This window comes from Dendronephthya gigantea, unplaced genomic scaffold, assembly GCF_004324835.1.
Source record: "Dendronephthya gigantea isolate DGI-Jeju-01 unplaced genomic scaffold, DenGig_1.0 000038F, whole genome shotgun sequence".
Taxonomy (NCBI): domain Eukaryota; kingdom Metazoa; phylum Cnidaria; class Anthozoa; order Malacalcyonacea; family Nephtheidae; genus Dendronephthya; species Dendronephthya gigantea.
Genome location: NW_021163048.1, coordinates 1,035,146 through 1,062,012, shown reverse-complemented (window position 1 = coordinate 1,062,012; position 26,867 = coordinate 1,035,146). Strand labels below are relative to the sequence as shown.

The 26,867-nt window shown below is 36.3% G+C and overlaps 5 protein-coding genes across 6 annotated transcripts; 3 read left to right on the top strand and 2 right to left on the bottom strand.

Moving 5' to 3' along the window:
- The first annotated feature begins 1,916 nt into the window (after positions 1-1,916).
- On the top strand, positions 1,917-6,305 carry LOC114526301 (RING finger and CHY zinc finger domain-containing protein 1-like). The gene is made up of 10 exons (XM_028547866.1): positions 1,917-2,007; positions 2,153-2,272; positions 3,079-3,197; positions 4,439-4,517; positions 4,687-4,731; positions 4,884-4,942; positions 5,160-5,189; positions 5,475-5,595; positions 5,693-5,716; positions 6,022-6,305. The coding sequence occupies exons 1-10, from the start codon at positions 1,948-1,950 to the stop codon at positions 6,286-6,288; spliced, it is 924 nt and encodes a 307-aa protein (XP_028403667.1). The 5' UTR covers positions 1,917-1,947; the 3' UTR covers positions 6,289-6,305.
- Positions 6,247-12,095, bottom strand: LOC114526300 (EF-hand calcium-binding domain-containing protein 7-like). 2 transcript variants are annotated; one of them, XM_028547864.1, is made up of 15 exons: positions 11,815-12,095; positions 11,668-11,733; positions 10,692-10,837; positions 10,467-10,553; positions 10,117-10,290; positions 9,783-9,912; positions 9,590-9,672; positions 8,854-9,008; positions 8,545-8,678; positions 8,099-8,250; positions 7,757-7,966; positions 7,390-7,497; positions 6,835-6,921; positions 6,512-6,598; positions 6,247-6,339 (listed from the first exon to the last, which is right to left on the bottom strand). In XM_028547864.1, exons 1-13 carry the CDS (start codon positions 11,948-11,950, stop codon positions 6,847-6,849), a joined length of 1,656 nt encoding a protein of 551 aa, XP_028403665.1. In that variant the 5' UTR covers positions 11,951-12,095; the 3' UTR covers positions 6,247-6,339; positions 6,512-6,598; positions 6,835-6,846. The 2 variants fall into 2 exon arrangements, with proteins under 2 accessions (XP_028403665.1, XP_028403666.1); XM_028547865.1 differs by lacking the exon at positions 6,247-6,339 and having other exon boundaries at positions 6,524-6,598; positions 11,668-11,753; positions 11,815-11,902.
- Positions 12,096-12,514: 419 nt separating this feature from the next.
- LOC114526376 lies at positions 12,515-15,561 on the bottom strand. The gene is made up of 5 exons (XM_028547964.1): positions 14,757-15,561; positions 14,478-14,609; positions 13,988-14,152; positions 13,366-13,607; positions 12,515-13,072 (listed from the first exon to the last, which is right to left on the bottom strand). Exons 1-5 carry the CDS (start codon positions 15,469-15,471, stop codon positions 12,644-12,646), a joined length of 1,683 nt encoding a protein of 560 aa, XP_028403765.1. The 5' UTR covers positions 15,472-15,561; the 3' UTR covers positions 12,515-12,643.
- A 414-nt stretch (positions 15,562-15,975) lies between these two features.
- LOC114526330 lies at positions 15,976-19,738 on the top strand. Its single transcript, XM_028547912.1, has 5 exons — positions 15,976-16,780; positions 17,334-17,465; positions 18,022-18,162; positions 18,452-18,693; positions 19,027-19,738. The coding sequence occupies exons 1-5, from the start codon at positions 16,054-16,056 to the stop codon at positions 19,459-19,461; spliced, it is 1,677 nt and encodes a 558-aa protein (XP_028403713.1). The 5' UTR covers positions 15,976-16,053; the 3' UTR covers positions 19,462-19,738.
- A 2,824-nt stretch (positions 19,739-22,562) lies between these two features.
- LOC114526444 (Krueppel-like factor 6) lies at positions 22,563-23,976 on the top strand. The gene is made up of 2 exons (XM_028548046.1): positions 22,563-22,731; positions 22,919-23,976. The coding sequence occupies exons 1-2, from the start codon at positions 22,648-22,650 to the stop codon at positions 23,738-23,740; spliced, it is 906 nt and encodes a 301-aa protein (XP_028403847.1). The 5' UTR covers positions 22,563-22,647; the 3' UTR covers positions 23,741-23,976.
- The last annotated feature ends 2,891 nt before the right edge of the window (positions 23,977-26,867 follow it).

Here is a 26,867-nt window from a genome sequence, read left to right as displayed (position 1 = left end):
GACTCCCTCAATCGTCGGTATGCTTCCTGTGCAACAGTCTATAAGTCTACAACAAGCTGAGCAAAGTCACTTCTACGTAGATTTTATTAGAAACGTGATCAACATGAACTTGACATAACATGAAGTGCTCTCATGAACTCAACATGACAACCACTGAACTATACATTATCGGTGGACAAATACATGGAAATAACACGACATGTACCCAAACTAACTGGCTTTTTCCTGCCGAGAGTATAGTTAATCAACACTTGTAAACCCTTCATGAACAAAATATGGTTTCAAAATGATGAAATAATTTGAAATATGCTTAAATATTAGAGAAGTTGTAGACTTTTTTAAACTTTGACGTAATATTATAAGGGTCCTCGTTAGAAGAGTTAAGGCTAATAGTAATATGGACTGGTATAAACCGATATAGTAAAAGACGTTCCAAACGCGTGCATCATACACGTGCAGAGGCACGAGAGTAAGAATACAGTCGACTGATAGATATTTGCACAGATAATATAGATATTGTTTTGTTCATGCATGCATGTGAACGAACAAAAACAAACTATTATTTACTCCATACAATACTAACGAAGAAATAGCTTCAATAGCTTCCATAACGTCAACCCCACAACTGGCACAACCGCACAAGATTATGCCCGAATACTTCGAGTTCGAGTACTTCTGAACCGCTGTTCGTTTTAAACTGACCTTTACAAAATATGGCTTTTGTCAGTCCAGAAAATATTTATGGAAAGTTTAAGTTCGTAAACAAGCTATTAGAAATATTGTTGTACGGATTTGCTTTAACATAGGGTTAAGCTTTTTTGAAAAACCGGAAAAAAAGTGTGGCCATGTCCATGCCCATGGCAACTTGGTAACCAGGGTATAGCGCGAATGTTTTTCAAATATTGACAATCTGATATTATAGTATTTACCAAACCTGCATGTACACAAATAAATAATTGTTTTCCCACGAAAACGCCTAAATCATAGCATGCTATATTTGTAATGGACATTTAGTGTGAACTATGAGGCTCTTGTCTTGTTTTTTGTATGACAAGTACCGCCGGAAATACTCATTCCCGAAATGGGCGATGCATGATTAAACCGGAAATTTCATAATATCACTTCAGTCCCACCTTCCTTGTACGCATATGAATTTTAGAGCAGTTGACCATATATTACAGGTTTCTCTGTAGGGTAGACTAATTACAGATCGTTGCCGAAGTATAGGGAACAGAAAAAATTATATTATATACATACTAAGTTTATTCTGGAGTTTTTAGTTTAATGAGCGGTTTGTGAAGATATGTTTTTGAACAATGTTCAGTTCTCTTGTGTGTAAATGTTGTATGTCCTCCTAAACAGTCAACACCATTACTGAACACAGATTTAACTCAGGCTGGTTTTCACAACGAAGAAATAAACTATCTAATCCATCATAATATCCTTACAACCCGCACTACTTGGTAATCTTTACCGGCATCCGTGAATGTACACCAGAATCGCAGAGGTTTGATTATCGCGGAAGGACAGTCACACAAGCTCACATTAAAATCATCAACACTTGATATTTGTGTAGATTAATCATTTTTTACAACTTTTATTGTAAATTATTACACTTATTTAACCAAGCTGTTATATACTGTCCTAAAGATGTAAAAAGTTATGGATGTTCAGTAACTTCTCTTTGGCCGGTTGTATAAAATGGTACAGTTAACTTCAGTTTAACTTATATAACTCAGTACTACTGGTCACGAACGGATCTTCCCCCAGGGAGACTTGGAGTTGATGCTCCCGTAATTGTTTCTCCCCACGCGTCGGGAACGAGGTTGGCTCCGCCCTGAACGATGACCATTGTTAATGATGACCACTGAGCTATATACGAATAATTATATAGCTCAGTGGGTCCTCAGTGATTATGAGTGATGTGATGACTCAACTAAAATCAAAATGTCTGCCGAAGAGGGTGAAGAAATTTGCGAACATTATGTTAGAAAATGTGGCTTAGTGGTAAGACAGTAGAATGAAAAATATCTCACATATTAAATAAGCACTTCGATTTAATTAATAATAAAGCATGATAAAAATTTTATCTATTTTATAATTGTTTTATATTCAGCGTTTTGTTAATTTGTTTACATCGTACACATCGTAGAGCCCATGTTGTAACAAAGTGTATCCTTGCCGTTTATGCCATGATAAAAAAGAAAGCCACAAATTGATCCGTACCGATGTTAAATTTATTGAATGTTTGCAGTGTGGTTGCAAGCAAAAGGTAGGAATATAGGAAATCGTACCGTTTTGAACAATTATTTGCTACTTGCTAGTTGCTAGCAGTATCAAGTGAAGCACTGAAGCTGGTGCATGGATACCGATACCATCTAAAGTTAACACCATCTTTACAATTTTTTATCAAATATATCAAACTAAACCAAGTGATCTTGTAATTGAAAATCCCAAAATTGAGGCTTTTAACTTATAGTATATATAATTATTAATTGGTGAAGAGAGCATCTGCATCTCTAAAACCTGTTTACTCTTGCAATTTTTGTTGCAATTTTATGAGCAATTTTACTCGTTTGATAGACGTAAGTATGAATACATACATGTACCTACATTCCTAAACATTTTCAAGGATGTATGTCATCCATTGCACTGCAAAAAGATTTTGGTATAGTGATCAAGTAATTGAACTCTCTTAAAAGCCTCTTCACAGTTATAACCAGGGAGCAATGTGGCAACATCTTCAAACTACTTTCCTTCAAATGTGGTATAAGAACTGCCTAAAATAGACAAAAACACTTCATGACATTTCAACCTGGGGGTCCTCTAGTATGATAGATATGAGGATCCTGAAGGTCCCCAGGTCGAAAAGTGTTTTTGTTTATTTTAAGCAGTTGTTGTTATACCAAATTTGAAGTAAAGCTTTTCACAATTAGTTAATGGCCCTACTAAATTAGTTGCACTAGTAAATTAGTTTTTATCAATTACAGGCCCTAGTAAATTAGTACAGAAACTCACAACTTATTCTGATGGCATGTAATAATGCAAAAAGAATTACTTATTATTTTTCCAAATAAGGTGTCTCCCAAATGCAAGAATTGTTTAATAATATTTGGAAAATATTACTGCGGCATTTGCCGTTTATTTGATGACAGAGAAAAAGGCCAGTTTCATTGTGATGGCTGTGGAATTTGTAGGTAAATTTCTCATTCACTAACATATATGTATATAGTTGTAACACCAAGAGGGAGCAATTGCCTCCACTCCTATTATTTTGTCATGCTAGAATATCAACTAACATGTACTGTATTTTTTTAATTATAAGGAACAATAGCATACTCAACATGATGAAATTATGTTTTCAAACGTACAATATCTCAAAATACGTTTACCCCCCAAGCAAAGTAACTCTGTCCCTTAGTTGCTATGAGTACTGGTGCCTCTACACTGCATACATACAGTGATACTGGCCTGGAAGCCTAAAAATCCTTAGTCTCATCTTAGGCATAAATTAAAATCATCAAAGACGGGAGACGGGTGGAGTTGTTTCCGAATTTATTGTTCTGCGTACTGCACTAAATACTAATTATTCCAGAAAGATAACTTGCTATTTCTCGTGTTAATTACCAATTATTATTGACAACTTTTGGAGAGAGACTGTCACGGTGTGTTAAAATTTCGTATATGACGGATAAGTCCTATATTTTTACACAAAAATAACTCACGCATCTTAAACTACGCAAGAACTTACCGGATGAGTTAAAACGTTATAGCGGAATGTCTAAAATATCCAAGGATTGCCATGGATTGTAAGCTGATCATTAAGGTCTGTTCAGTGTGTTCACACGATCCAATTTTGTTGGATCCAATTTACTTCTGACGTATGAAATATAGTCGGCTATTGATGAAGCTGCAGTACATTGGCTTCAGTGGATTTGCTGCTGTTCATTACAAGACAACAGACCAAAAAACATCCATCAGAAGTTAAATGGATCCAACAAATTTGGATCGTGTGAACAGACCTTTAGTTCAGTTTCCTTTCGAGTTTTCGAGTTCGGCTCTCGACCAATCAAAACACGTAATCTACTAAATTACTTGCACTTTATTCTTTAAAACCTCCCCCTGAATTTAATATCATGGCTCTTAGATGGCTTTTCAATGAATAATTAGAGACGCATTATTATAAGTGTGGTCTATTGCTGAATAAATTTTGAATAATTTTTGTTTGAAAAAAAGTTGTTGACAATTTGCTAGTAACGCACGATTTTCAACCAATCAAATTGTTAGGAATACAAAAATTGTTGTCACTGTAAATGTTTATAACTAAGATGTAAGATTAACTTCGCATCAGTTGACATTTAACAATTTCATTGGTACATAGTTTTACACTTTACTGTACAAGTTTTACGTTTCTAATCCAGGGACTTTTTAATTACAGAGTTGGTGGACGTGATAATTACTTTCACTGTGACAAATGTGATTTGTGTTTACGTAAATCTATTCTTGATTCTCACAAGGTATGACTTGACCGTAAGAATATATGGCATAAAATAAACAGTCAAATGAAAAGACTTCGGCCAGGCAAAATACTTATCTTTCATTTAGTTTCCTATATGCATATATTGATTACCTTAGTTTAAACATCGAGTTAAATTGATATCATTAATCATCATCATTGTTTGATAGTGTTTAGAAAAGAGTTCTAGAAACAACTGTGCAATTTGCTTGGAGGTACGTGGATATCACCGCAAAGTTTCACACTTTGGAATTTATTTCGCGGTTATTTTCGCCATTTCGAGTCATTATCTAAATTCATTATTTTTAAGGCAAAACGTATTTAGCACTTTAAATTGTAATATTTTGACTTGTGTTTATTGATTTAGGATATACACACCTCAACGATTGCAGCTCAAGTTCCTAAATGTGGTCATCTTATCCACTCGTAAGCTCAGTGAAATCTTTGCTATTTACAAATACCGTAATCAAGTACATATCTGTTTATGACAGCGATATTATGGCGTTGTATGTGTGCTAGCCGCTGGGTGTCCCAAAAAAATGACACCAGTTCCTAAACGCGCGTGATGGAATTCTATTTGAAAACAACTGTGTTACAACAATTACTTTTCCTTTGTCAGTTGATATTTTTCCCCTTCTCCTAGGACCTGTTTCAGTGACCTTCTCCAGTCAGGGTAAGTTTTACTTAAGGCTGTAAAATGTTACTAAAAGTGCGTTCAGCAATTCAAATATACCCGGCTAGGATTGTTCAATTGACATGAAAATGGAGTCTCTTCTGTGAATAAAGGGTACTATACATGTATGATGTATTGTCAGTGATGCAGCCAGCCTATTTAGCCCCCCCTATGCAAATATTATGCTCTATATTACGTGCATTTGCTTTCCACACGTATACGTACTACTTGTAAGTCTTATAACAATTGTGTTCATCAGATTACTACCATATTATTGTTTTTAAGAGGGTACACATGCCCAACATGCAATGTATCCTTGGTGGATATGTCTTCGTCTTGGAGGAGGTTAGACTCGACGATAGAACAAACTCCAATGCCCCAGGAATACGCAAATATAGATGTGAGGGTGAGTCATTTACTACAGTTATTAAAATCCCTTGGATAGGCGTGTATGTATTTCTAAAGTATAAAGATATGTAGCTATGTATATTTTTCTTATATAGATTCTCTGTCGGGACTGCCACAAGGTACGGAATCTCGTCAAGTTTAGGCAAATGCCCATAAATTGTTAAACGTGGGTTTGAAGCTGGTTACTGATTTTCGCCTTGTGAATGAATGAATAATTTTAAAATCACCAGTTGCAAGAGAAACGCAACACAATGAGGCTCGCGTGGCCATGTTGAATGGCCCTAAGTAATTATTCACCGGCAAATTTGGGCGAAATCAGATGCTGTTGATGAAAATTATCTGGGAAATCACTACAGCAGCAAATTAGATGTTGTGAGGCGACTCGACTGTGCGTATATTTTCGTTTATATAATTTAACTTTCAGCATTCCATAGTGAAGTTTCACATTATTGCTCTGAAATGTGGTGAATGTGGTTCTTACAACACCAGTCGTGATGACGATGGCAATGTTCCTATCAATCCAGCAGTAGCAGCAGTTGTCGTTGATCAGGCCCAGGATGTTTTAGACATGAACGAGGAAGACAATGAAGACAGCAGCGATGGGGATAACTCGGTATCAGAAGGGACAGATGAGAACGTGATGGATAATTCTGATAATGCTTCTGTTAGATCTGATTTGTCCTTAGATTAAGCGAAGATACTCCACGATCATTCCTGATAATCGAAGTATTTTTATACTTCCCTACAACATCGAAGAAAGTGCAAATGCTTTCTGAACTTGACAATGGCGCACCTAGACCAATACCATTAGAGAGGGGCAATGTAAGCAGCCACCAAGCTACATATGCACGTCATAAGATTATGGGAACTTAATGACAAATTTTCCACGGTAATGCACGTTTCAAGACTGGTACCTTTAGTTTTACTCAATCTTCAACGGAATCTTCGCATGTAACAGACCAAGTTTTAGAAGGATCCGAGGCGATAACATGATGCCCGATCTATGAAAATGCAAATACGATAAAAAGAGGTTTAACGTCTGACCCTTCGAGCGACTGCGGAACGTTACTGTATGCGGAAAACGTGTGTGAAAATGCGGCAAATGTGGTAGTCGTTTTTGTGGTACGTTTTTGCATTGTATATTCAGTGCAAATCGAATATATTAGATCATCAAGATATTCAATACATTATGGAACAAGATTCTTTTCCACGGTAATGCACGTTTCAAGACTGGTACCTTTAGTTTTACTCAATCTTCAACGGAATCTTCGCATGTAACAGACCAAGTTTTAGAAGGATCCGAGGCGATAACATGATGCCCGATCTATGAAAATGCAAATACGATAAAAAGAGGTTTAACGTCTGACCCTTCGAGCGACTGCGGAACGTTACTGTATGCGGAAAACGTGTGTGAAAATGCGGCAAATGTGGTAGTCGTTTTTGTGGTACGTTTTTGCATTGTATATTCAGTGCAAATCGAATATATTAGATCATCAAGATATTCAATACATTATGGAACAAGATTCTTTATAAATTATCACATCAGGATTAAATATTAATATTAGATGAATATTTCGTATAAGGATCAAGATCCAATATTTTTGATCATGCAAGAATATACGATCCAACATATTATAACAACAAGGTTGGTTTGCAAAAACTCGGACATAATGAAAAAAGAATATGTACTTGACTATAATGTGTTTATAATGAACATACTTTAATATTAATCAGATGTAAGAAAGTGTAAAGTACAAGGCGTAATGGCAAATAAGAAAAAATATCTACTAACCTCTGTTGACTTTGCCTCGACTTTGACAACACAATTCAAGTTGCCACAATGACTTACACAATTCTGACTTTTATTACAATTTAATCTCACGATGACGGCCTGACGGGACTAAAAGGAGAAATTACACACGTTGAGATGTTCGTTACTTGTGTGACGAGAAAGGTTTTGGATATATATGTAGATGAAACAAAAACCATTTTGAGTAGTACATAAGGAGGTACCCAAATAATAAATTCAGAAGTACAGTATAAAGATAGTTTCTTTTGAAAGACCTTTATCTATAGACATTTTCATTTTATGTATCAATGACCACCGACAATATCAATCGCCGATAAATTACAGTACACAACAGCGTCAAGATAGTTACCTTGTTTTCCACAGCCAAGCTTACACGTTGCTCGTCTTCGTAACGATGTAAGATTAAATCACGCATGCGCTTTACATTGCGTGTCGTAGAGTTGTCAACTATGGACTGTACGACAGCTTTGTTCAAAATTTCGTGATAGTCATCAATCTTCAGCGCTTGCAGTTTAATGTCACAGTCACGGGAGTAGATCTCTGTCGCATAAAAAGCAACCTGAAATTAAAAAAAGTTTTTTTGGAAAAAAGTCATGCTTGCGAACTTTTTCAAGCCATGAGTATGGGAATATTTTACGTCATACAATGGTTTCCTTTATGCTTACTCGCGTTCAAAATTGTCGAAACGTACCTGGTCAGGTTCAAGCGCTTTGTTGTAGCCCATACTGTTGAATGTTATCCAGAGATCGTTTGGGTCACCCTCAGCATCACGTGCCTCCATCAAATTTAAATCCAGAAAACCTTTGAGGGTGATCTCGCGACCATTCTTTGTATCGAAGTTTTCTGAACGCAACACATTAAAAACGTTAAAATTTCTGTTGAAATTCCACGCAGTTATATATATGTGAGTCTGGTGCGTGCTCGGGGCCCCATGATTTCTTTAACTTTACATGATTTCATTGTTCATATTGTAAGTGATATTATTAATCTACAATGACAATAGTGACATCATCAAAGATTTCTTGTTAACATGTTGGCAATACGCCTCTGTTATAAGCAACTAAATAAACCTTTTAGAATTTCAAACTGAGCACGACATCGCTGTTTCATGTTAAACGTGCTGTATGTTATACCTACCAACCATGACTTCCCAAGCATCATCGTCACACGACTCTCCACTCGTTCGCATTTGAAACACGTCAAATTCTTGGCGATTAAGGTAGCCGTTACCATCCAAATCACAGTGATGGAATATCTCTGTTAATGCGTCTCTACGAGAAAAATGGATGGGAAAAAACCCTACAATACTGTAGAAGGCAATAGGAGGTGTTCAAAGGGTGTGTCTTTCGAGTTTGACAATTTATGACTTTTTAACATAATTTGCGCTTAATAAGCATTTTTGTCTTTTTTAGACAGTTGAATTAAGAAGTATTTCTCTCAGCTTACTTGCATCGTTTTGTGAGCTCTATTTCTCCATTTACAGTCTTAATCAGCTCGACCGTTCGTTTGGATTCGGATGTTCGTGAAGAAAGTCTACAGCCAGTAGTGAAGACCAGAATATTGTACTCTCCTGCTGTAATGTCACTGAGAACACAGCTTTTCTGTCCAGAAAAACAACGAAGTGTAAGGCGGTACAACAGAAATACTGTGGTACAACTGGGTTTCAAAATGCTTTGGAATATATAAGCAAGGTACACGGTAGATTTAAATCCCACTAGCATTGCGTTTTATTGATATTGTCCTCGCGATTGGTTAACCTGATAGATTGATTGCATTTGATTAATTTATCTGCTCTTAGAGAGGGGAACGGCAGTGGCAGAGAAAGGCAAATCTGAATCTCACTACATATAATGACATGGATCATATAATAAAATAACGGAGCAAGATAGAGTACATAATAATTCTAATCTGGGTATATGCCTACGTTCTGTTCCAAGCGTTCACGTCCTGCATTCCTAATCGCGTCTTGTCTCCAGCTAATAACTTTGTTAGAACTGAACATTAGTTATAAATGATAAAACAATACATATTACTGAAGATCAAACTTTTTACACGATGAAACAACGCTTATTTACACGCAGCTGGTGTCAATAGCGCGAACACTCGTCTGTCTCGTCATAGAAGCTTTGAGCGCTGCACTGTACACTCCTTATGTACTGAAACCTGTCTATCCATATCATACCTCATCAACAATACCCTGGGTAAAGGCAACAAGCTCCCCTGAATCTGCTTTTACCACGAACAAAGTAACATCTATATGGCCGCCTGCAAGTATCAAAAGGGGGTTACTGGCCCGGTTACATACAAATGCAGGAAAAAAATCCTGGAGTTGATGGCCACGTAAGATCTATTAAACATATGTATGTCAAACACACCTTGGTAGTTTCCATGAATAGTTAACCACAGTTTTGTACTGGATGGTATTCTAAGTTTATAACAATGACTAGAGAATTTCCCACCATCTTCAACAACAACAAAACCTTTTCTCATTTGATAACTCCAATCCTGAGAAACAAAAAACAGACAAATAATTTTTAATTTTCAATAATTTTGTGTGTACACTGTAACTGACTGTATGTATGTTGTTTATCAAAGTTAATGCCTAGCTTGCAACAAAGGCAAAAAATCTGATAATTTTGAGTTCCTGCAAAGCTGTCAAGTGGGGAATATAACTTAAACAGCATTTAGACAGAAATGTTTGAAGCCAACCTTAAGATTTTTTGGTTCTTTGCTACCCTTTGCTATTGTTCTTGGAGGTTTTGATGGTTTGCTTTTTGTTGATAATGAGGTTGATTTTCTTTCTCTGGATGTGATGTCATCTTTTACTTTCTTTTGATTCAGTTCTTTACATTTTTCAGCAGTCGACATTAACATATCACAAAACTAAAAGAATAAAATATTTATCGGAGTGCATAATAATATGTACATGGAAAAGTATTTAAAGTATAGAGTCAGAGCTTTAAATAAGTGGAAATCTTGAATAGGAACAGGCTGCAAATCTGCAACAGAATAAGAATTAGTAACTGTTGTGCTGTAATTAATATAAAAATTCTTCAAACCTCTTCATAATCTAAACGACCATCTCCGTTATCATCAGCCTCGTCAAGAATCTCTTGAACTTCAGATTCACTCATTTTCTCTCCATACTAAGAAGAGAAAGGAAACTTTTACATGAACCACATCACAAAGCTATGATTTTTGGCTTAGTGAAACAAGCCTTTAATAATTGTCTGGGTATGCAGCTATAGTTTATAGGCAAAGTGTTTGCAAATACTAATAGTTACCATTGTTAGAGCCTTCTTGAGTTCAGAAAATGAAATAAAGCCATCATTATTTATATCCATTTTTTTGAAAGCTAACACAAGATCTTTTTTGCTATTGTGCCTCTCTTGCTTCATTATATCACAAAATTCTGAGTAAGATATGGATTCTAAACAACATGAAAGAATCAATACATTTAGTACATTTTGTACTTGCACAAATTGTTTATATTACCTTAACTTAATAGAGGTGAGCTGCAGGATTAAGTCATGGTTTTCACCTGTAGGACAAGGAGGGCCTTTGGCCAGGGCTTAATTTATATGCCAATGTTAAATTTAAGTAACTTTGCTTATAGGTACACCACATAGGTATTTAATACTGCAAAGCTTTCGGTCCATTAGCCTGGGTCTTCATCAGTGCAATCACCTGAATACACATGTACATGTTGACCACTTAAATATCAGGTTTGTCATGATTTGTCGGATGGTTTCACTTACCAAACCAGTACATATGAGAAAGAAATAGTTCTAATTAATGCACATGCTCCAGACAAGTATCTAGCTAGCGAACACTAAAAAGAGAAACTTGTCTGGAAACTAGAAACTTGTCTGGAGCACATGCATTAATTCTTTTTCATAATTGTTTGGAAGTGAAGCCGTTTAATTAATGGTGCAAGCTAACAAATCACGACAAACATTATATTTAAGTGACATGTAGATGTGTATTCAGGTAATTGCACTGATCAAGGTCTTTTATCACTTTTCATGCTCAGACAAAAATCACAAAATTGAAGTCATGTTAACAGAATCTGGCAAGTGGCTGCATTGGCCCTAACGTAAAGGTCCAATCTTGCAAATATGTATTTTATGGCCCCAATCTTGCAAATATGTACCCTAATCATGAAAATATGTGTAAGGGATTATCAGAAATTACAAACAACCATTTTTGTCTTTCTAAGCAGATCAAGCTATTTCAAATATTTTCAATATAAAATGCTACCTGTAGAATATCTCCAATACTTTTTCAACGACTTTTGTGACGGATTTCGACCAGAGTATTGAAGAGCTATAGAAAATGGAATAATACTAAATAGTACAGTGTTATAAACAGTTTAGCAGTTGTAACAAGAATATAATATGCACGAACCTAGTGTAAGTTCTTTAACTGAAGTCATATTTTCACTCGTGCTGTTAAGAACAGCCAGATATGCCATGCGACACTCTCGCATTTCTTGATCGAGTTTCATCGAACTTTGTGATGAGAGCGATGATTTTTGAGACATATTTATACAACGAATTAATGGAATTTAAAAACAGAATTATACTAATGCGTTAAGCTAGCATTTTAACATCATTTCATGATTTAAAATATCATAGTAAGACGCCAAGTGTTTAAAAACATTGCTAGGGAAACAGTCGCCATGTTCTTTGTTTATACGAGGGTAGAATGGGTACCTTGTTTGATATCGGGGGTAATTGAGGCACAGTTTAAGGATATATCCTTAAACTGTGATTGAGGGAACACGAAATGAAATGCAGAAGTATATATTTTGGGAAAATCGTCACTCACAGACTCAATATCCGTTTTGTTGCCAAAATATTGCAAAATGAAAGAAGGTTATAAGGAAGCCTTGCAAAATGTGCAAATTTTGTAAACTGTTTTACCTGGTAACAATTTTCTGCCTAAAAGTGTGGCATGTTTTCTGATTTACCATCATTTCGCAGCCACACTTCGCATTTCTACTTCATGTACTATTTTGTGACCAAATTCTTACATTAACCGGTAATTAAAATATCTCAGGACCATTGTATTATAAATAAACATTTTTTCTAATTAAATTGCCTATATTGCTGCTGAAAAAAAATACCTAAACTACCGAAAAATAAATTTGACTAGAGTGGTATTGAAGAATAGGAGAAACCACGCTAAGCCCGGGTGTATTTATACATACATCATATTCCTCATTTTAAGGGGTTCAAGGCTTAAATTTGTGATACAGCAGTTTCTCAACACTTCGTAATGGATGTCTCCTATAATGAAATGGATCGCGCTTGGATACCGTTCCAGGTGGGAACGAATCAGTCATTGGATACACATCAATCACATCAATACCAGCTTTACACATGGCTGACGTTGCGTACGCATTAAATAAAATAATTCTAGAGAATGTTAGAAACCGATAAGAATCTCTGTGAGGGAAACCAAGCCGCTCTCTAAAAATTGCCGTGGTTGTTCTCCAAATGATTTTACTTTTGAACTGGCCTTTTCTTCGTTTGTGTTCAACTGTCGTGATAAAGTCGTCAATAAGTTTTTGAAAATTTGCGAAGTTTACAGCGTGAACAAAATGGATTCCCCAGTTTAATAAAATCACACTGTGTTCATCTAATTCTTTGTCATCTAACACCTGAAATATATCACAATAATATGATGCTACACCAAGGTGAAGTTTCTTTAGGTAACGAGATTTGTCAAATTTAATGGAACATGGACAACGCGAACATGAAAGATGGTAGTAAAACGTCGTAAGCTATTTTACTTCATGTCGCTAGTAACCTTATCCCTGTCGCGGAATTGTGGGGATAAACCGTAAACGATCGTTACTTCTTCACTCTTCTTTCTGTATTAAGACTGGAGGGATAGTTGGCATGCAATATCATATTTCCTTGTATGCCCACAATGTGAAAATATTATACTCACTTTGTTGATTTCTCTCATGACTTTCTTGTGATTATAATCTTTTCCATTCTTTGTTACTCGTAATTCATTTTGGACATTATAAACCCAAGTGTATGTAAGTTTGCAGCGTTTGAATATCTTCCTGCATATGACAGATCGGGAACCATTCACCATGAGTGATTCTGCAAATCGTCTTGACACAGAATCCCCGTATACCCACAATATTCCTTCGTGGTTATGAGGTTCACGCTTCAAGTCGTTCTCTAATTGGGGTAAAAAGTAACAGTGGAATTAAAGCTAAGCGTTAAGCTTTGTCCCCACACTACCCCATTCCTGTGAGAGGAAAGAGTTCAATGATAGTGGAAGTTCCACTTGCGAATGCTTCACAGCTAATCCGACTCGGATTCTCTGCTTTGATGACCATTGAACTGGTGATGACACTACAGCCTCGTTTGCACTACGCACAAATTGTAGCGAACGGCGACCTTTGAAAATCTGCTCATACGAACGTGACAGGCCTGACAAACAAAGCGCATAGACGTAATGGAGAATCGCCTTTACAATGCAGGTATATACCATCCGCGCACAGGTATATACTTTACTCTTCCAAACGGTGTACGTAAAAATTGTTCGTTTACCTTACCTTCAATATACGGCTTCCATTTGTCATGTATCCATCTTCCAAGGCCATCAAATATTAAACTGGGGCAATTAACACTACAGCAACGCTTTTTCTTACCACCTTTCTTGGCATTTCTTGTCGACGCATTACTCCTAAAGATATTTCTTCTAATCTTGGCCATTGCGACTACATCAAAAGATAATCGAGTAATGCTTCCACAATTGGAGGAATTTTCCTCCAACATGATCACTGGACTATGAAGAGAGCTAGAGAGGGGTCAACAATACTAATGAAGTATATTCAGTAGTTATTCTTTATATAAACTTTCTTTGTTCACATTGTTCAGTCCTATCCCACTATGAGGACAGTTATATGCAATTAATGCAAATAACCTTTGAATTAAGCTTGCCATGTAATTTAGGTCGCTATATATTGCACATAATTTCTTCCAAATATCGCCTATATATTAATCAGTATAGCATGCATGGACCGAACATTTCTGTAAACGTACCCAGTAGTTTTTTTGAGTGTTTCGATTCAGGGACCACCATGGAAATAGACTTGCCATGACCAAATATTTCGGCTAGAAAAGGATAATCTCCTTTAAGAATGCCCTTAGGTTGCCGCTTTCCTTGAGTACAACCTACATAATTATAGCAAGATAGAAGAGCATGGTAGATAACTGTGAACTATGGTGCCATAGACGTATCAGAGCAACCTTGCTCCAAAGGCATTTCCCCTTTCAGTTGTTCTAGAATACCTATGAAAATACTGGAAAAGTTATGAATACCTTTTTTATACCAATATGCAGGTGGATCTTTGAAGCCATCGCATAAAGTATAATCCAAAGTGATTTCTATTTGATAAAATCCTGCTTCCATCAAGAGAAATAACACTTCATAAACACCGTTGTTGTGATCAAATACTGTAGCACTAACTGAAGATCTTCCTTTAATATGAACACGCCAGGAATCCCCGCCGATATTCTTAGTATGATTATTTGATGTTTTAGATTGAATGAAAAACCTGCTGAATTCTCCAGCAGGACGAATGTCCCATTTCGATATAAAACTATTAGCAGCGCAAGTTTTTAATTTTCTGTTCTTCCAGCCGGCAGAATTGATTCCCCATTTTGTATGCTTGGCACAAGGTGCTAAATACCCTTTCCAGTCAAACTTAGCTCGATGAACCCGATACCAACCAGTCTTGAAATCACGCAGGTAAAGTTTCAATAGCGTTTTCTCGTTTCTCGTAAACTTTTTCTCCTTTTTGCTTGCTTGTTTTGTTAGGCTTTGTTTGGCTATATTTTTCTTTTTTATGCCAAATGCTGTAGATGGTTTGGACGTAATAGGATTACTGCCGGCATGTATTAGACTAGACTTCGCTGATGGAATCCTAGTCTTAAGAGAATTTACCGTGCATGACAACTGGTAGGAATATATTAATATCCGTGCTAAGAAGAATGAGCAAAATAACATCCTGGTCGATGACAGGAGCAACAGCATGTTAGGACCTTTTCGCTGATCAATAATTGTCACAGCCGTGTAATGGTAAGAAATGTTTACTTTTGGAGTGATTTGAATCGCGTTACAGGTATGTTTAACGATATTGATAAATTGTCACTGGTGATGTATAAAATGGACATCCAGCCTAGGTAACATAATTTAAATTATTAACCATTTAACATTTGCCTTAAAAGTCATTTTTGTAATCTCATGAACTCATGTTTTCTGTCAGTATCAATACCAGAACATATCAGAGCAACCGTTTTTACATGCAGACAAACACCAATTGTCATTAAAATTTAGCCAAAATAGATAAATATATACATATACCCATTTTAAAATTTTTGCCTCAAACGTTAGCTTTCATATGAGCAAACTGCAATGGAATTAAGCACCGAAGTGATTAAATCTCAAATCTCTTGCTATTTTAGGTAAGCAGCTCACGGCACGTTAATGAATAGATCACGTCACTGACATCAATCATTTCCAAACTAGGAACTTGATAATCATAATACAAAAGACACCGATTGATCGCTAAATGATTTCTGATGTTCGCCCGGACAATCTTCTTAACGAAATTTCATGAAACGAAATCTTTTACTACTCGCCATATTAGTATTGTGGTCGTCAACATGGATTGTCTTGTTTCTATTCTTCTTCGACGACAAAGTTTCACACCTGTTGCCATGGACAAATTCGTTCAAGGATGAAACTCAACCTGCTCTTGTGAAAATAAGATATTCAAAGTCTATTCAGGGTAACGTACTTAAATTTTCCAGTAAAAAGCAAATCAACAAGGAAATATTCCGTAAAAAAGGGCGAGAACTGAGAAGGCGTCAAAAAGGCTCTTTTAATCACGAGGTTTTATTGAAGCGTTTTACGTACAATTTTAAAACTGAATTTTGTCGGATTTATCGTGCCAAACTAAACTGGAAGAAATATTTAGCACCTTGTGCCAAGCATACAAAATGGGAAATCAATTCTGCTGGCTGGAAGAACAGAAAATTAAAAACTTGCGCTGCTAATAGTTTTATATCGAAATGGGACATTCGTCCTGCTGGAGAATTCAGCAGGTTTTTCATTCAATCTAAAACATCAAATAATCATACTAAGAATATCGGCGGGGATTCCTGGCGTGTTCATATTAAAGGAAGCTCTTCAGTTAGTGCTACAGTATTTGATCACAACAACGGTGTTTATGAAGTGTTATTTCTCTTGATGGAAGCAGGACTTTATCAAATAGAAATCACTTTGGATTATACTTTATGCGATGGCTTCAAAGATCCACCTGCATATTGGTATAAAAAAGGTACGTTTATTCCCATTCGAGCTAATTAGATTTATACGGATGATATCCAGATCATTGGCGTACTTCCATGTCGAATGCAACAGAATTGGATTGACAGATATATTAGGCTTTGAAAATCTTAGTGGCAGAAAATAACTAAAACATTAAAATTGAAATTATGTTAGCAGAGGACACCATACTTGTGTTATCGGCGTAGGCATGGCGTAAGTAGGGGAATACATCCCCCCCACACTTACCGTCCCCCCCCCCATTTACACACACTTATTGTTTAGATCAATTCAATTATTTACGATTCTCTCAAGATTGAAGAGAAGTTGAGACCACCACATCTCGCAACATCCCCATTTGTTAAATGTAGTCGGTAGCCCTGGTTTTGCTTTTTAATTTTGAGATGTTGTTGAATCGGATAATTTTGTTGTATGATAATTTAGCCCACTTGATTTTCTTTCTTCGATATGATTTAATATCATCATACACTTCGAGGAATGAAACTGCCAACGAGGTTGGTAGCTCTTCTTCTTTAATAAAGCAAGCAACAATTGTTCTTTAACAGGAAGTTATCAAGGTAAGAATCAACCAGATGGCATTTTACAAGGAGATCGTCCCTATCTGATGGAGCCATTAGGCGATGGTAAACGGTTTTTCATTGATGTTCAAACAACAAGATATTCGAAAAAGGTTCGCGGTAAGTATCTTGAAGAATTTAGATTTAGCAATTGCCACTTTAACTGCTTTTAATTCACAAGGTTTTTTAGATAAAAGATAATATAGTTAATGTTTTCTGATTGGAAGTATGCCTTTGTTGTGTATGATGATCTGATACTATCTCATACTCTATATCTGATACATCTAATACTATACTGGTATTCATTGATGTATAACCTTATTTAGTTGGCGTTTCGTAGGCTAGGTATAGCTATGCAATATTTTAAACATTTAAAACTGGGAAATTATTTCTCTGTTGACTGATTGCTCAGTTTATAAGATGAATATTAACGCACTATTTCATAAATATCTATTCATTTAATTTTCATTTATGTTACGTTATGTGGCCCAAATTCCAATTCTAACATAAACTCAAATCAATTCATATTCATTTGGAAGCTTTATGAAGTCAACCTAAATAGAAGCTCAAAATGTAAACAAGCCTGCATGTTGTTTACACAAAAACCGTTTGTTTTGAGTTTCGACCATCGTATTGAATTAGCTGTATCTATATTGAAAAAGATCTGTTATTATAGCTAAAATGGACAAGATTAGAAAGAAATTCTTTACCCTTGCGCTTACTGGAAAACCAAAGATTTGCGACGTTCATTGTCCAAGTCTTGTTTTTGATGGACTGGGAAGGTGGATAGATAGAACATGGGAACCATTCTCTCATAGTAAGTTATACAATGCATTGATAACTGGTAAACTATGTTAACATAAAGATATTAGAAACAATCATGTGTTTAGGACAGTTTAAATTCGCCTAAATTAAACAGACTGTCATGCATGCACTCAGGTATACTGAAATTTGTCTCTTTTTAATGAATAATTATATTGTTATATTTCCAATATTTCCGTCTACATGAATATCAAAAATGTCAACATAATATATTAATTTTAGTATATTAATATAAATAATAACACTATAACCGTACATGCACACACAGTTCAAATATCTCTTAGATCTACACATACGACGTGAACCTCATAATGGTGAAGGTATGTTGTGGATGTATGGGGATTCAGTTTCCAAGAGGTTTGCGGAGAATCTGGTAACTGGTCCTTACCGTGAGCTATGTAAAAATGTATTCAAGCGATGTAGAATGTCGTATTCCTGGGTGTATAATGTTGAGAATGTTAAAGATGAGGACAAACTCGATGGTGAAGATTACGACCACCAGAAAGTGCTGGCTGAAATCAACAGGGTAAATGACATCATCGACATTTCACTTCTGGTTTTAGTATATATATCAGGATAAAAAAATCTCCATTTTACGCACTTTAATGAATGTGTTGTAATGTGTTGCTATATTCCTCGGTTAACTCATGTTACCCTGAGTAAACATCAACGCGGGCGCATAAAAAATAGGATTAGAGAGAGCGGTTATACACCCTCAAAGCAACTTGCTTTCACGCCTCTTTAACAGAGAGACTTGAAACGGCTGATTACAGTTGTTTAACTCACGCTTATCGGTACATACAGCTTGAGTGGCATACAGTGCTAGAGGTACTCACATCATAGCTTCCCGTCGTTGCAGGTATTGGAAGACCAAAGACTGGATAAACACAGCGTGGTAATGCTAAACTGGGGCATTCATTTTGCAGCAGCTGTGAGTTTTACAAATTACAAAAAACTTATAGACGACTTTCTAGAGATGCTCAAAAGTAAAAAGAGACAAAAAATATTTGAGGGAGAAATTATTTGGAGGACAACAACGGCCATTTTCAGGGAACGTTACACAAATCCTCACAAAGATGTTCGTCGTTTTTTAACTTTTCCTAGAATTATTTTATACAATGCGTATGCAATGTCAGCCATGTGTAAAGCTGGTATTGATGTGGTAGATGTGTATCCAATGACTGACTCGTTTCCACCTGGAACTGTATCTAAGCGCGATCCTGTGCATTTTGAAAGAATAGCAATGGAAAGCGTTCAACGCTTCGTTTATAATAAGTTTAAATCGCAAGGCTGACTAGTGCTTTCCAGATACGCGTTTTCACGGAGTTTCAAACCAACAGAGTTAATGCTACCCGGTGATGAAACCAACTTGATGGTGAATTAAATTTAGTTCTCCGCGGCAAGATTTTGATACTGTGGTCACGAGTTCTAAAGGTAAAATTAAGTTGTAAGAACGTGTCAAGGGCCTCTAAAATCCCTGGTAATATTTTCATAACTGAGTTTTGTATATTATACCCAATAGTTATTATAGTATATTATACAAATTATTTAATTTTTTTTGGTATTCAAATTTGTGGTAAATTATAGGTTGATATTTCATACCGTGCTTGTCGCATTTCTTATCTTTTGCTAGTAGTTTGATTTTAAACCGGTACACGAACTTACAAAATAAGCGGAAATAATTTTTTCATTATTGAAAGGAACAATACGTGCATTTGGAAATCTCCGTTTTCGTATCATGATCTTTACTTTTGAAATATTCAGGAACAAAGATACCCGCCCACCGGGATATGCATGCGTATCTATCGTCAAGTAGCTATGTATGACGTCGTGATAACCGGTGTAATCTGTTATTTTGTTATCTGTATTTTTCAATTGCGACTCATTATGCTGTAAATTGCCAATGTATCTAAATGTAAACACATATGACAATATGACAATGTGCATGGAAACCTCACTTCGTCACTAATTGTGATTCGTACGTTTGTCCACTGACTCTACTCTATTGTGACGTCGCGTAATTAGAATCAAATAGAAATACGACGGATGCTACGAAAAAAGCTTGCGATTTGCTTTCCATTGCACCACAGTTTACTGGTTTAAATTTAGGATTTGATGTTTGAACTCATGTTGTAGGACAACCTTTTTGAAATAACAGCTGAAAGTGTATATATATATAGGGGCTAAGGTTTATTAATTATTATATCAATACCTATATGGCATACCATTTCGGCATTTGTACGAAAATTACACATCGCATATGGGCGCCCCATCATGTTGAATAGTTTAGTGTAAAAAGAAAAAAATTCGGAGGAATATAGCCATCTTGAAATTCAAGATACGCATGAATTTAAAAAAAAAAGGCGAATTAAAGTGAAAATTTTCGACTTTATTACAAAGTCATCTTTGAGAGATCAGAGACACAATGGCAGTGCAACATCAGAGACACAATGGCAATGCAACAACATAATACTTTATAATAGAAAAAAATTATATTTTTTTAATTACGATGTTTCACTTTTATAATGTAACAGTGGTTGCCCGGTATGGTCATGCATATCGACATGTGAAGTAAAATATTTGACAGAACAAATATTATTATTTGGGGAGGGAAACACAACATATGACTATGTCGATGAGTATGAAATAATGACTGCAAGGCGCAAGCACAATTTCACCAGGATAGCTCTGTCTTTGAAATCTGCCAAATACATGTGTCCACCGTAGAGACAATGGGTTATAACTAATTTGCATCGTCATTGTCGTTGACATTGAAATTATTGGCATGCATGAACCAGTTTTCTTCGCTTCACAATCACAAAGTTTGTGATGCGTTGGCGTAGCACTAGCAGGAAATAACCTGCCAAGCCCAAATTTGCAGGAGGATAACAGAGTATTAGGACCAACGAGGAACCGAAAATAAGCCGAAAAAAATGTGATCTAGCAGGCCAATGGCAATGAGTTATAAGCATGTGCTATCAAAGCAAAACAATGAAACATGTGTAAAGTCTAAAGAAGGAAACATAAACTACTGACCACATATTTAATTATTTAAGCTGTGCTTTAATGATTCTTTGTCATTCACAAAGATAGCTCTTCGCAAGACGTCGAGAATTGCAGTCTTCACCTGTCCAAAAACATTCTTTTAAATAACAATGCCAATGGTCTGGCCGTCTGGACATGACAAGGCAGATAATTGCTATCAGTATCAGTACGACTAGTGCCGTAGTGGATTGAGGATGTTCATTGCTGTTTCGGCGTAGTTGCGTTTAAGCAGATAGATAGCAATTCCTTATTCAAAATTACGGGAACCACTAAGTATCCATTAAATAGAATACTGTACTGTCTGTAGTGTAGGTATCGCCAAACTTGACCATGAACTTTTTTGAAGTTGTTTTAACCGAAAGCGGGTAGTGCTATATGCAAGATTTGTACCTGGATGTGTTCACGACAATTAGGGACATCAGAGCCACAGACTAACGAAGGCCTTACGAGGCAACGACGACTTTACGCTATAATACAGCAACGTCAGCGTTTTCAGCCATACCCGAAATAGAGCGGACAGGTGGAACTTTATTAAACGAACTGAATCTTTAGCATTTGGCATGATGGCATCTGAATATTATAAACTCCTAAAATTATCGCCATAACATAGATTTAGATATTATATGATGTACACAGAAAAGAATTGAAAGAAGCACGCAAGGAATTTTGGAATATCGTGCCTATTAGACCTTCAGTCCTTCACAAATAGTGGAGGTATCATCTTCAAAGTATTTTTTTTTTAATAAAGCGAATGTTTTCAAACATTCTAATTCTTTCGAATGATATCATAATTCATGTTCGACGAAGAACGTCGGAAGCGACAGTCGGGGTTCAAATCCTCGGTTTAATCGATTGCTGACAATTTCTAATATTCGTTTAAAGGGACACAAACTATACATTGCCAAATATGTAACAATTTAAGGCTTGTGTGCAGTGAGAATATGCAATTCTGCAAATATTTAATATGATCCAGAATGCCAAAAACAATCGTAAATAGTAAATAGTCGCCTCTGAATCTATAGCGAATAATATTGTCTCATCACCGCATAAGTTATCCGACTAAATAATTTAACAAGTAAAAATCAAAGAGAAAACTTGGACGTAGAATATTCTCTAAGAACTTTGCACTGCTGCCCTTTGACCCGGCTCCCAAGAGATCATGTTTATATCTGCCTAATGTATTCATGGCTCCATTATATACTGAAGGCAGGTGTTACTATTTTCGTAACTTCCATATAAGGTCAGCAAGTTATGAGTCAACGATGAATGAAGGTTCCCGACATTATCAATTATAAACATATTTGGAACTGACCAATCAGAGTTAAGCGGAAGTATTGAAATACGCTCTAAATCGAAATCCATGTTTGTAGCGAACCGTAACGTGAGTTTGCCTGGCGATTGTTGGTAGTGTAGATTGCTGTTCAAGTTATTGGCGATGGATCCTCTTCTTTCTACCGTAACTTTGGATGTAAAGAGAGGCAAACTCCGCGTCGAAAGTCCCCAAGAACGGATTAAGCAGGTAAATACACTCAGAGTTACTTTGCACTGCAATAGCACCGAGGCTTACTTGTTTGAATTGTGCCTAGAATATGGACTTGTGTCAACTCGTACATTTATCAATATATGAAATGAATCAGGCAAATGTTTCTCGAATATCGTGCATCTTTGACACTTTGCTGACATGTATTTTGCGATTATTTATCTAGCTGCTGGAAGATGCTGAAATTCAAGATAGAATATTTCAGTTTGATCCCATGCTGGAGGAAATTGAAAACTCGACAATAGCACGAGAATATTTAATGTGGCAAGACCACTATTTCTACTCTGAAGACCTTATTGAGAAATATCGAGATGATACACTTCCATACGATCTTTGGGGAAGTGCGTGCTCGCTTAATTCAAACTCAGACGCTGATTCAGAAAGCAGCTCTGTAGCAGACGAACCATTGTTAGCGATCAGATCGAGTTTTCTGGAGAGTCAAGCTTGCTCATCAGATTCAGACAGTGAGGATATCACATGTAAACACTTCGGCATGGCAAATACATCAATCAGCCTCAAGAAGGTCGAAAGACCTAAGAAAAATGAGAGCAAGGCTACTGTAATAAATAATTCATCACGGAAAGTGATGCCAAGCTTGCCAGCCGGTATACCACTGGTCATTACTACAACTCTAGCTGATTCCCAAGATAATAAAACTCGTGCTGAGCTGAAACCACTTGCTGATGTGAATGCACGCGGAAATGGTCGTAAGAAAGCTTTAGCCAGAACTCACTCGTGTACCTACCCGGGTTGTGATAAGTCTTACACAAAAAGTTCGCATCTTAAGGCACATTTACGAACACATACTGGGGAAAAACCCTATCAATGCAATTGGAAAGGTTGTAGTTGGCGTTTTGCTCGCTCGGATGAACTCACAAGACATTATCGCAAGCATACAGGCATTAAACCGTTCCGATGTCCTACTTGTAGCAGAAGTTTCTCTAGATCTGATCATTTATCACTACATATGAAGAGACATTATAATTAATATCATAATTGGATGTAAAATGTCATAACAACTAGGTATAATTATTTGCAATTTCACAATCATCTGTGTTATACATGAGGTGTCTAATAATCCGTGCACATTGGGTGCTAAGAGTATATATATTGAAGAATTGTATAGTTTTATTCCAATTGATAAGCTTAGACTATATAAATAATAAGGAATATTTTGTTTGTAAAAATGCTGAATATATTATTAATACAAAAGTTCGAAATTTATCTAGCCTGCTTTTGTTTTTCACCTCTTGTCACATGGCAAATGAGTTGGTGCATGTCTCCGAAATTCCCTCTTGGGTTTTCGGAAGGTTAAAAATTTCCAATCGACTCTTTCGTATACATTTTTATACACGTGAATTGTAGATCTGAGATTTAAGTATTGCTGATGTGTCTATAACCTTTTACCTAGCCTAGCAGTCTTTCATGACCTCGTGACTCCATAATCCATACGCAATTGAATTAAGACACATTAAAATAACGAACATATAACAAGTTATAACAACTAACTTTTGGTGTCATTCGACTCGTGTCATAAGATTAGGTTGCTTTCTTCACATGCAATATGCCTGTAGATGCATAATGGCACTTCGTAAGGGTCATTCTCAGTCGTTACATGCGCTGTCATGCAGAACTTTCCACAGCCACAACAAGTATACGAGTCTAGTGTAGGCGAATGCTAAACCAAAAATATGTGACTGTGACAATGTTGTATTGCATGAAGGTATAGTCTAAAGACTATGTCTATAGGATGGTTATGAGAAATATCCAGCTTAGTCTTAGATACAGATATTTATTATATTTTGATATTCTTAGATATTTATCATGCTTATTATTCATCAATACCCATTTTAAATAATAAAGCTGTATAAATCAAACAGGAACAAAATACATACAGCAGTGCAATGACTCTCATCTCATCACAGTGGCATTCTCACCGACTTATTTGAAACTTAAGACCAGTTGAGAATTTCCTTGAAGTCAGAAGAAAAAACCTTAATAGTAACGACAGTTACTTGTTAGTGCTTGTTGGCTTGTTTCTCACTGACACTGTGCTAGATTTCTTTATTGTATATCTTTTTACTCCCATGTTGTGGACTTTAATGTTCCGGCCCTATACCGTTTTATCATTCTGTTTTTATTTTTCAAGAATTCATGAACACTTGACACTCTGCAGGTCAAGCTGTGTTAATACGCTAATTTCACTTTGTCTTTGGTTGTCTGCCTCTGCTACGAGTTGCCAACCGAAAATCCGCTGCAATACTTCAGGAATCATTGATTCTTTAACATTTATCAAGCATTAATAGAATTTTACCTCACCAAACTGTTACTGCGACCTACAGCCCAGTACAGGGACTCTTCAACATCAACGCAGATTTATCTATCATGAAGTTGGATTATCCAAATAGCTGAGAGTCTGGAACTGTCAAGTTGCCAAAGATGAATTCGAACTTTAGTCTTTGGGCAACTCAGTGACAAAGTTAACGTGGAGTCTGGCAAACTATATAAAAATTACACCTTCTAAGATAATGCCTGTATTGTACGTTACAAGTTTGAAATCGTGGTTTATATGAAAACAGTTTAATACTTTATGACTTAATTATAACATGGGGATTTGTATACCTCGGTCCTTTAAAGAGGTTTGTAGACTAATTGCAAAGCCTGAGCTGTTGATTGGTTAGACATGGCATATATGTATGTATTGACTTTAGGATTATTCACATTTTCTTTCTCTATGGAGCAATTAATTGGTGATTATTTTACCAAGTTGTCGTTGCTAGTAATTGTTTATACTCCTCGCTGCAGGGTACCGACAGCGGTCCAGCAATTTGTGACTAAATATACACGCTATAATTGGGCAGTATCATTAGCGGCTATATAGTCTTTTAAACAGGGCTAGTATAACCTAAGTGTAGCAAAATATAGTATGTTGTTAGTTGTGTTGAAACCACACAGTGGGCGTGTAACAGCTGCTGTGAGTGCTGTCCGATTGTCTAGCTCGCTTTACTGCATCTACGTCACTAGTAATGCACAAAACAACTTAAACTGGACGGTTTGAGACTTTGGGTACGGTTGTAGATTTGACTTCCAATACATCAATTTGTAGCAGTATTTTAATGTAGAAGTACAATGAATTCCCTTCTTCGTGGTGTTGTTTGTGTTGCACATGAAGTCTTAGGGGACAAAGACAAATTGCCGAAAAGATCAAATATAAAAGATGACCAGATACGTCTATAGGCAGACAAAAGAACATTACAGACAAAAACCTTTGACCGCACTCGGAATAGCACTATAGATAGGCATAGCTAAACAGGAACTAAAGAGGAAGTTACGTCTGCAATATTCATAAGTATGTTCCAGAGTTGATATTGGCTGTATGAGATATAAGTGGTATTACCATTATAACTTGCTCACAAAGAACCAATTTTGGTGTTAAAAAAGTATAGCAATGCATGACACTATAACTACAATCGACATTTCTTTTCCAACCTCATCTCACGTTTTCGTTTTGAAATCGCCGTTTTTGATTCTGAACAATTTCGTTCAACTGCAAGTGCAACGGTGGCACAGGTCAGCGGTATCATTTGTTAAAACGGATGCGAAATAAAGAAGGTCAAGGAGTCTTGAAGTCAATAACTAGTGAAGAATTTAAAGCATGTAGAACCGGATTAACGTAAAGGCGGTTGGAGCGCCATCTTTTGGCCCTGATCTGACGTAAACAGGCCCTTTTTTTTGGAAAGAACCATAAGTTTGCGAACGCCTTACCGGCATGCAGGATAGCTTCAAATATATGCATGTTTATGAGAAAAATGGGTAATATTTAGGCCCACAGATATCTCCTCCAAGCTACAGGCCCAACGGCGTATTAATCCTGCTCAGAATATATAACTACCCTAGCATTTTCCTATCGTAGCTTACCACTGTGAATGCGTATTAACCCATGCAGAGGTATTTGAAGGTCGCAACTAAAGCTGTTTGCAAGTTCATTAGTCTTAGTCTTGTGGACAAGCTTAGACAATACTTGATTGCTTTTGTATAGATCAAGAGACCGAAGCTGTATGCGCTGATCCATATGCTGGTTCATGCAAGCATGTAACTTCAACACGCAATGCTAT

What these genes read in the sequence shown, in the direction of transcription:
- LOC114526301 (XM_028547866.1), top strand. Translation starts at nt 1,948, where the DNA reads ATGTCTGCCGAAGAGGGTGAAGAAATTTGCGAACATTATGTTAGAAAA. An exon ending in GATGGCTGTGGAATTTGTAG is followed by an intron (nt 3,198 to 4,438) that starts GTAAATTTCTCA and finishes TTTTAATTACAG; the next exon opens with AGTTGGTGGACGTGATAATT. An exon ending in ACGCAAATATAGATGTGAGG is followed by an intron (nt 5,596 to 5,692) that starts GTGAGTCATTTA and finishes TTTCTTATATAG; the next exon opens with ATTCTCTGTCGGGACTGCCA.
- LOC114526300 (XM_028547864.1), bottom strand. Translation starts at nt 11,950, where the DNA reads ATGTCTCAAAAATCATCGCTCTCATCACAAAGTTCGATGAAACTCGAT. An exon ending in TCAAGAAGGCTCTAACAATG is followed by an intron (nt 10,554 to 10,691) that starts GTAACTATTAGT and finishes TTCTCTTCTTAG; the next exon opens with TATGGAGAGAAAATGAGTGA. An exon ending in GCTTGGCTGTGGAAAACAAG is followed by an intron (nt 7,498 to 7,756) that starts GTAACTATCTTG and finishes TTCTCCTTTTAG; the next exon opens with TCCCGTCAGGCCGTCATCGT.
- LOC114526376 (XM_028547964.1), bottom strand. Translation starts at nt 15,471, where the DNA reads ATGCTGTTGCTCCTGTCATCGACCAGGATGTTATTTTGCTCATTCTTC. An exon ending in ACACTCAAAAAAACTACTGG is followed by an intron (nt 14,153 to 14,477) that starts GTACGTTTACAG and finishes CTTTTGATGTAG; the next exon opens with TCGCAATGGCCAAGATTAGA. An exon ending in ATGGAAGCCGTATATTGAAG is followed by an intron (nt 13,608 to 13,987) that starts GTAAGGTAAACG and finishes TACCCCAATTAG; the next exon opens with AGAACGACTTGAAGCGTGAA.
- LOC114526330 (XM_028547912.1), top strand. Translation starts at nt 16,054, where the DNA reads ATGAAACGAAATCTTTTACTACTCGCCATATTAGTATTGTGGTCGTCA. An exon ending in TGCATATTGGTATAAAAAAG is followed by an intron (nt 16,781 to 17,333) that starts GTACGTTTATTC and finishes GTTCTTTAACAG; the next exon opens with GAAGTTATCAAGGTAAGAAT. An exon ending in ATGGGAACCATTCTCTCATA is followed by an intron (nt 18,163 to 18,451) that starts GTAAGTTATACA and finishes AATATCTCTTAG; the next exon opens with ATCTACACATACGACGTGAA.
- LOC114526444 (XM_028548046.1), top strand. Translation starts at nt 22,648, where the DNA reads ATGGATCCTCTTCTTTCTACCGTAACTTTGGATGTAAAGAGAGGCAAA. An exon ending in CCCAAGAACGGATTAAGCAG is followed by an intron (nt 22,732 to 22,918) that starts GTAAATACACTC and finishes TTATTTATCTAG; the next exon opens with CTGCTGGAAGATGCTGAAAT.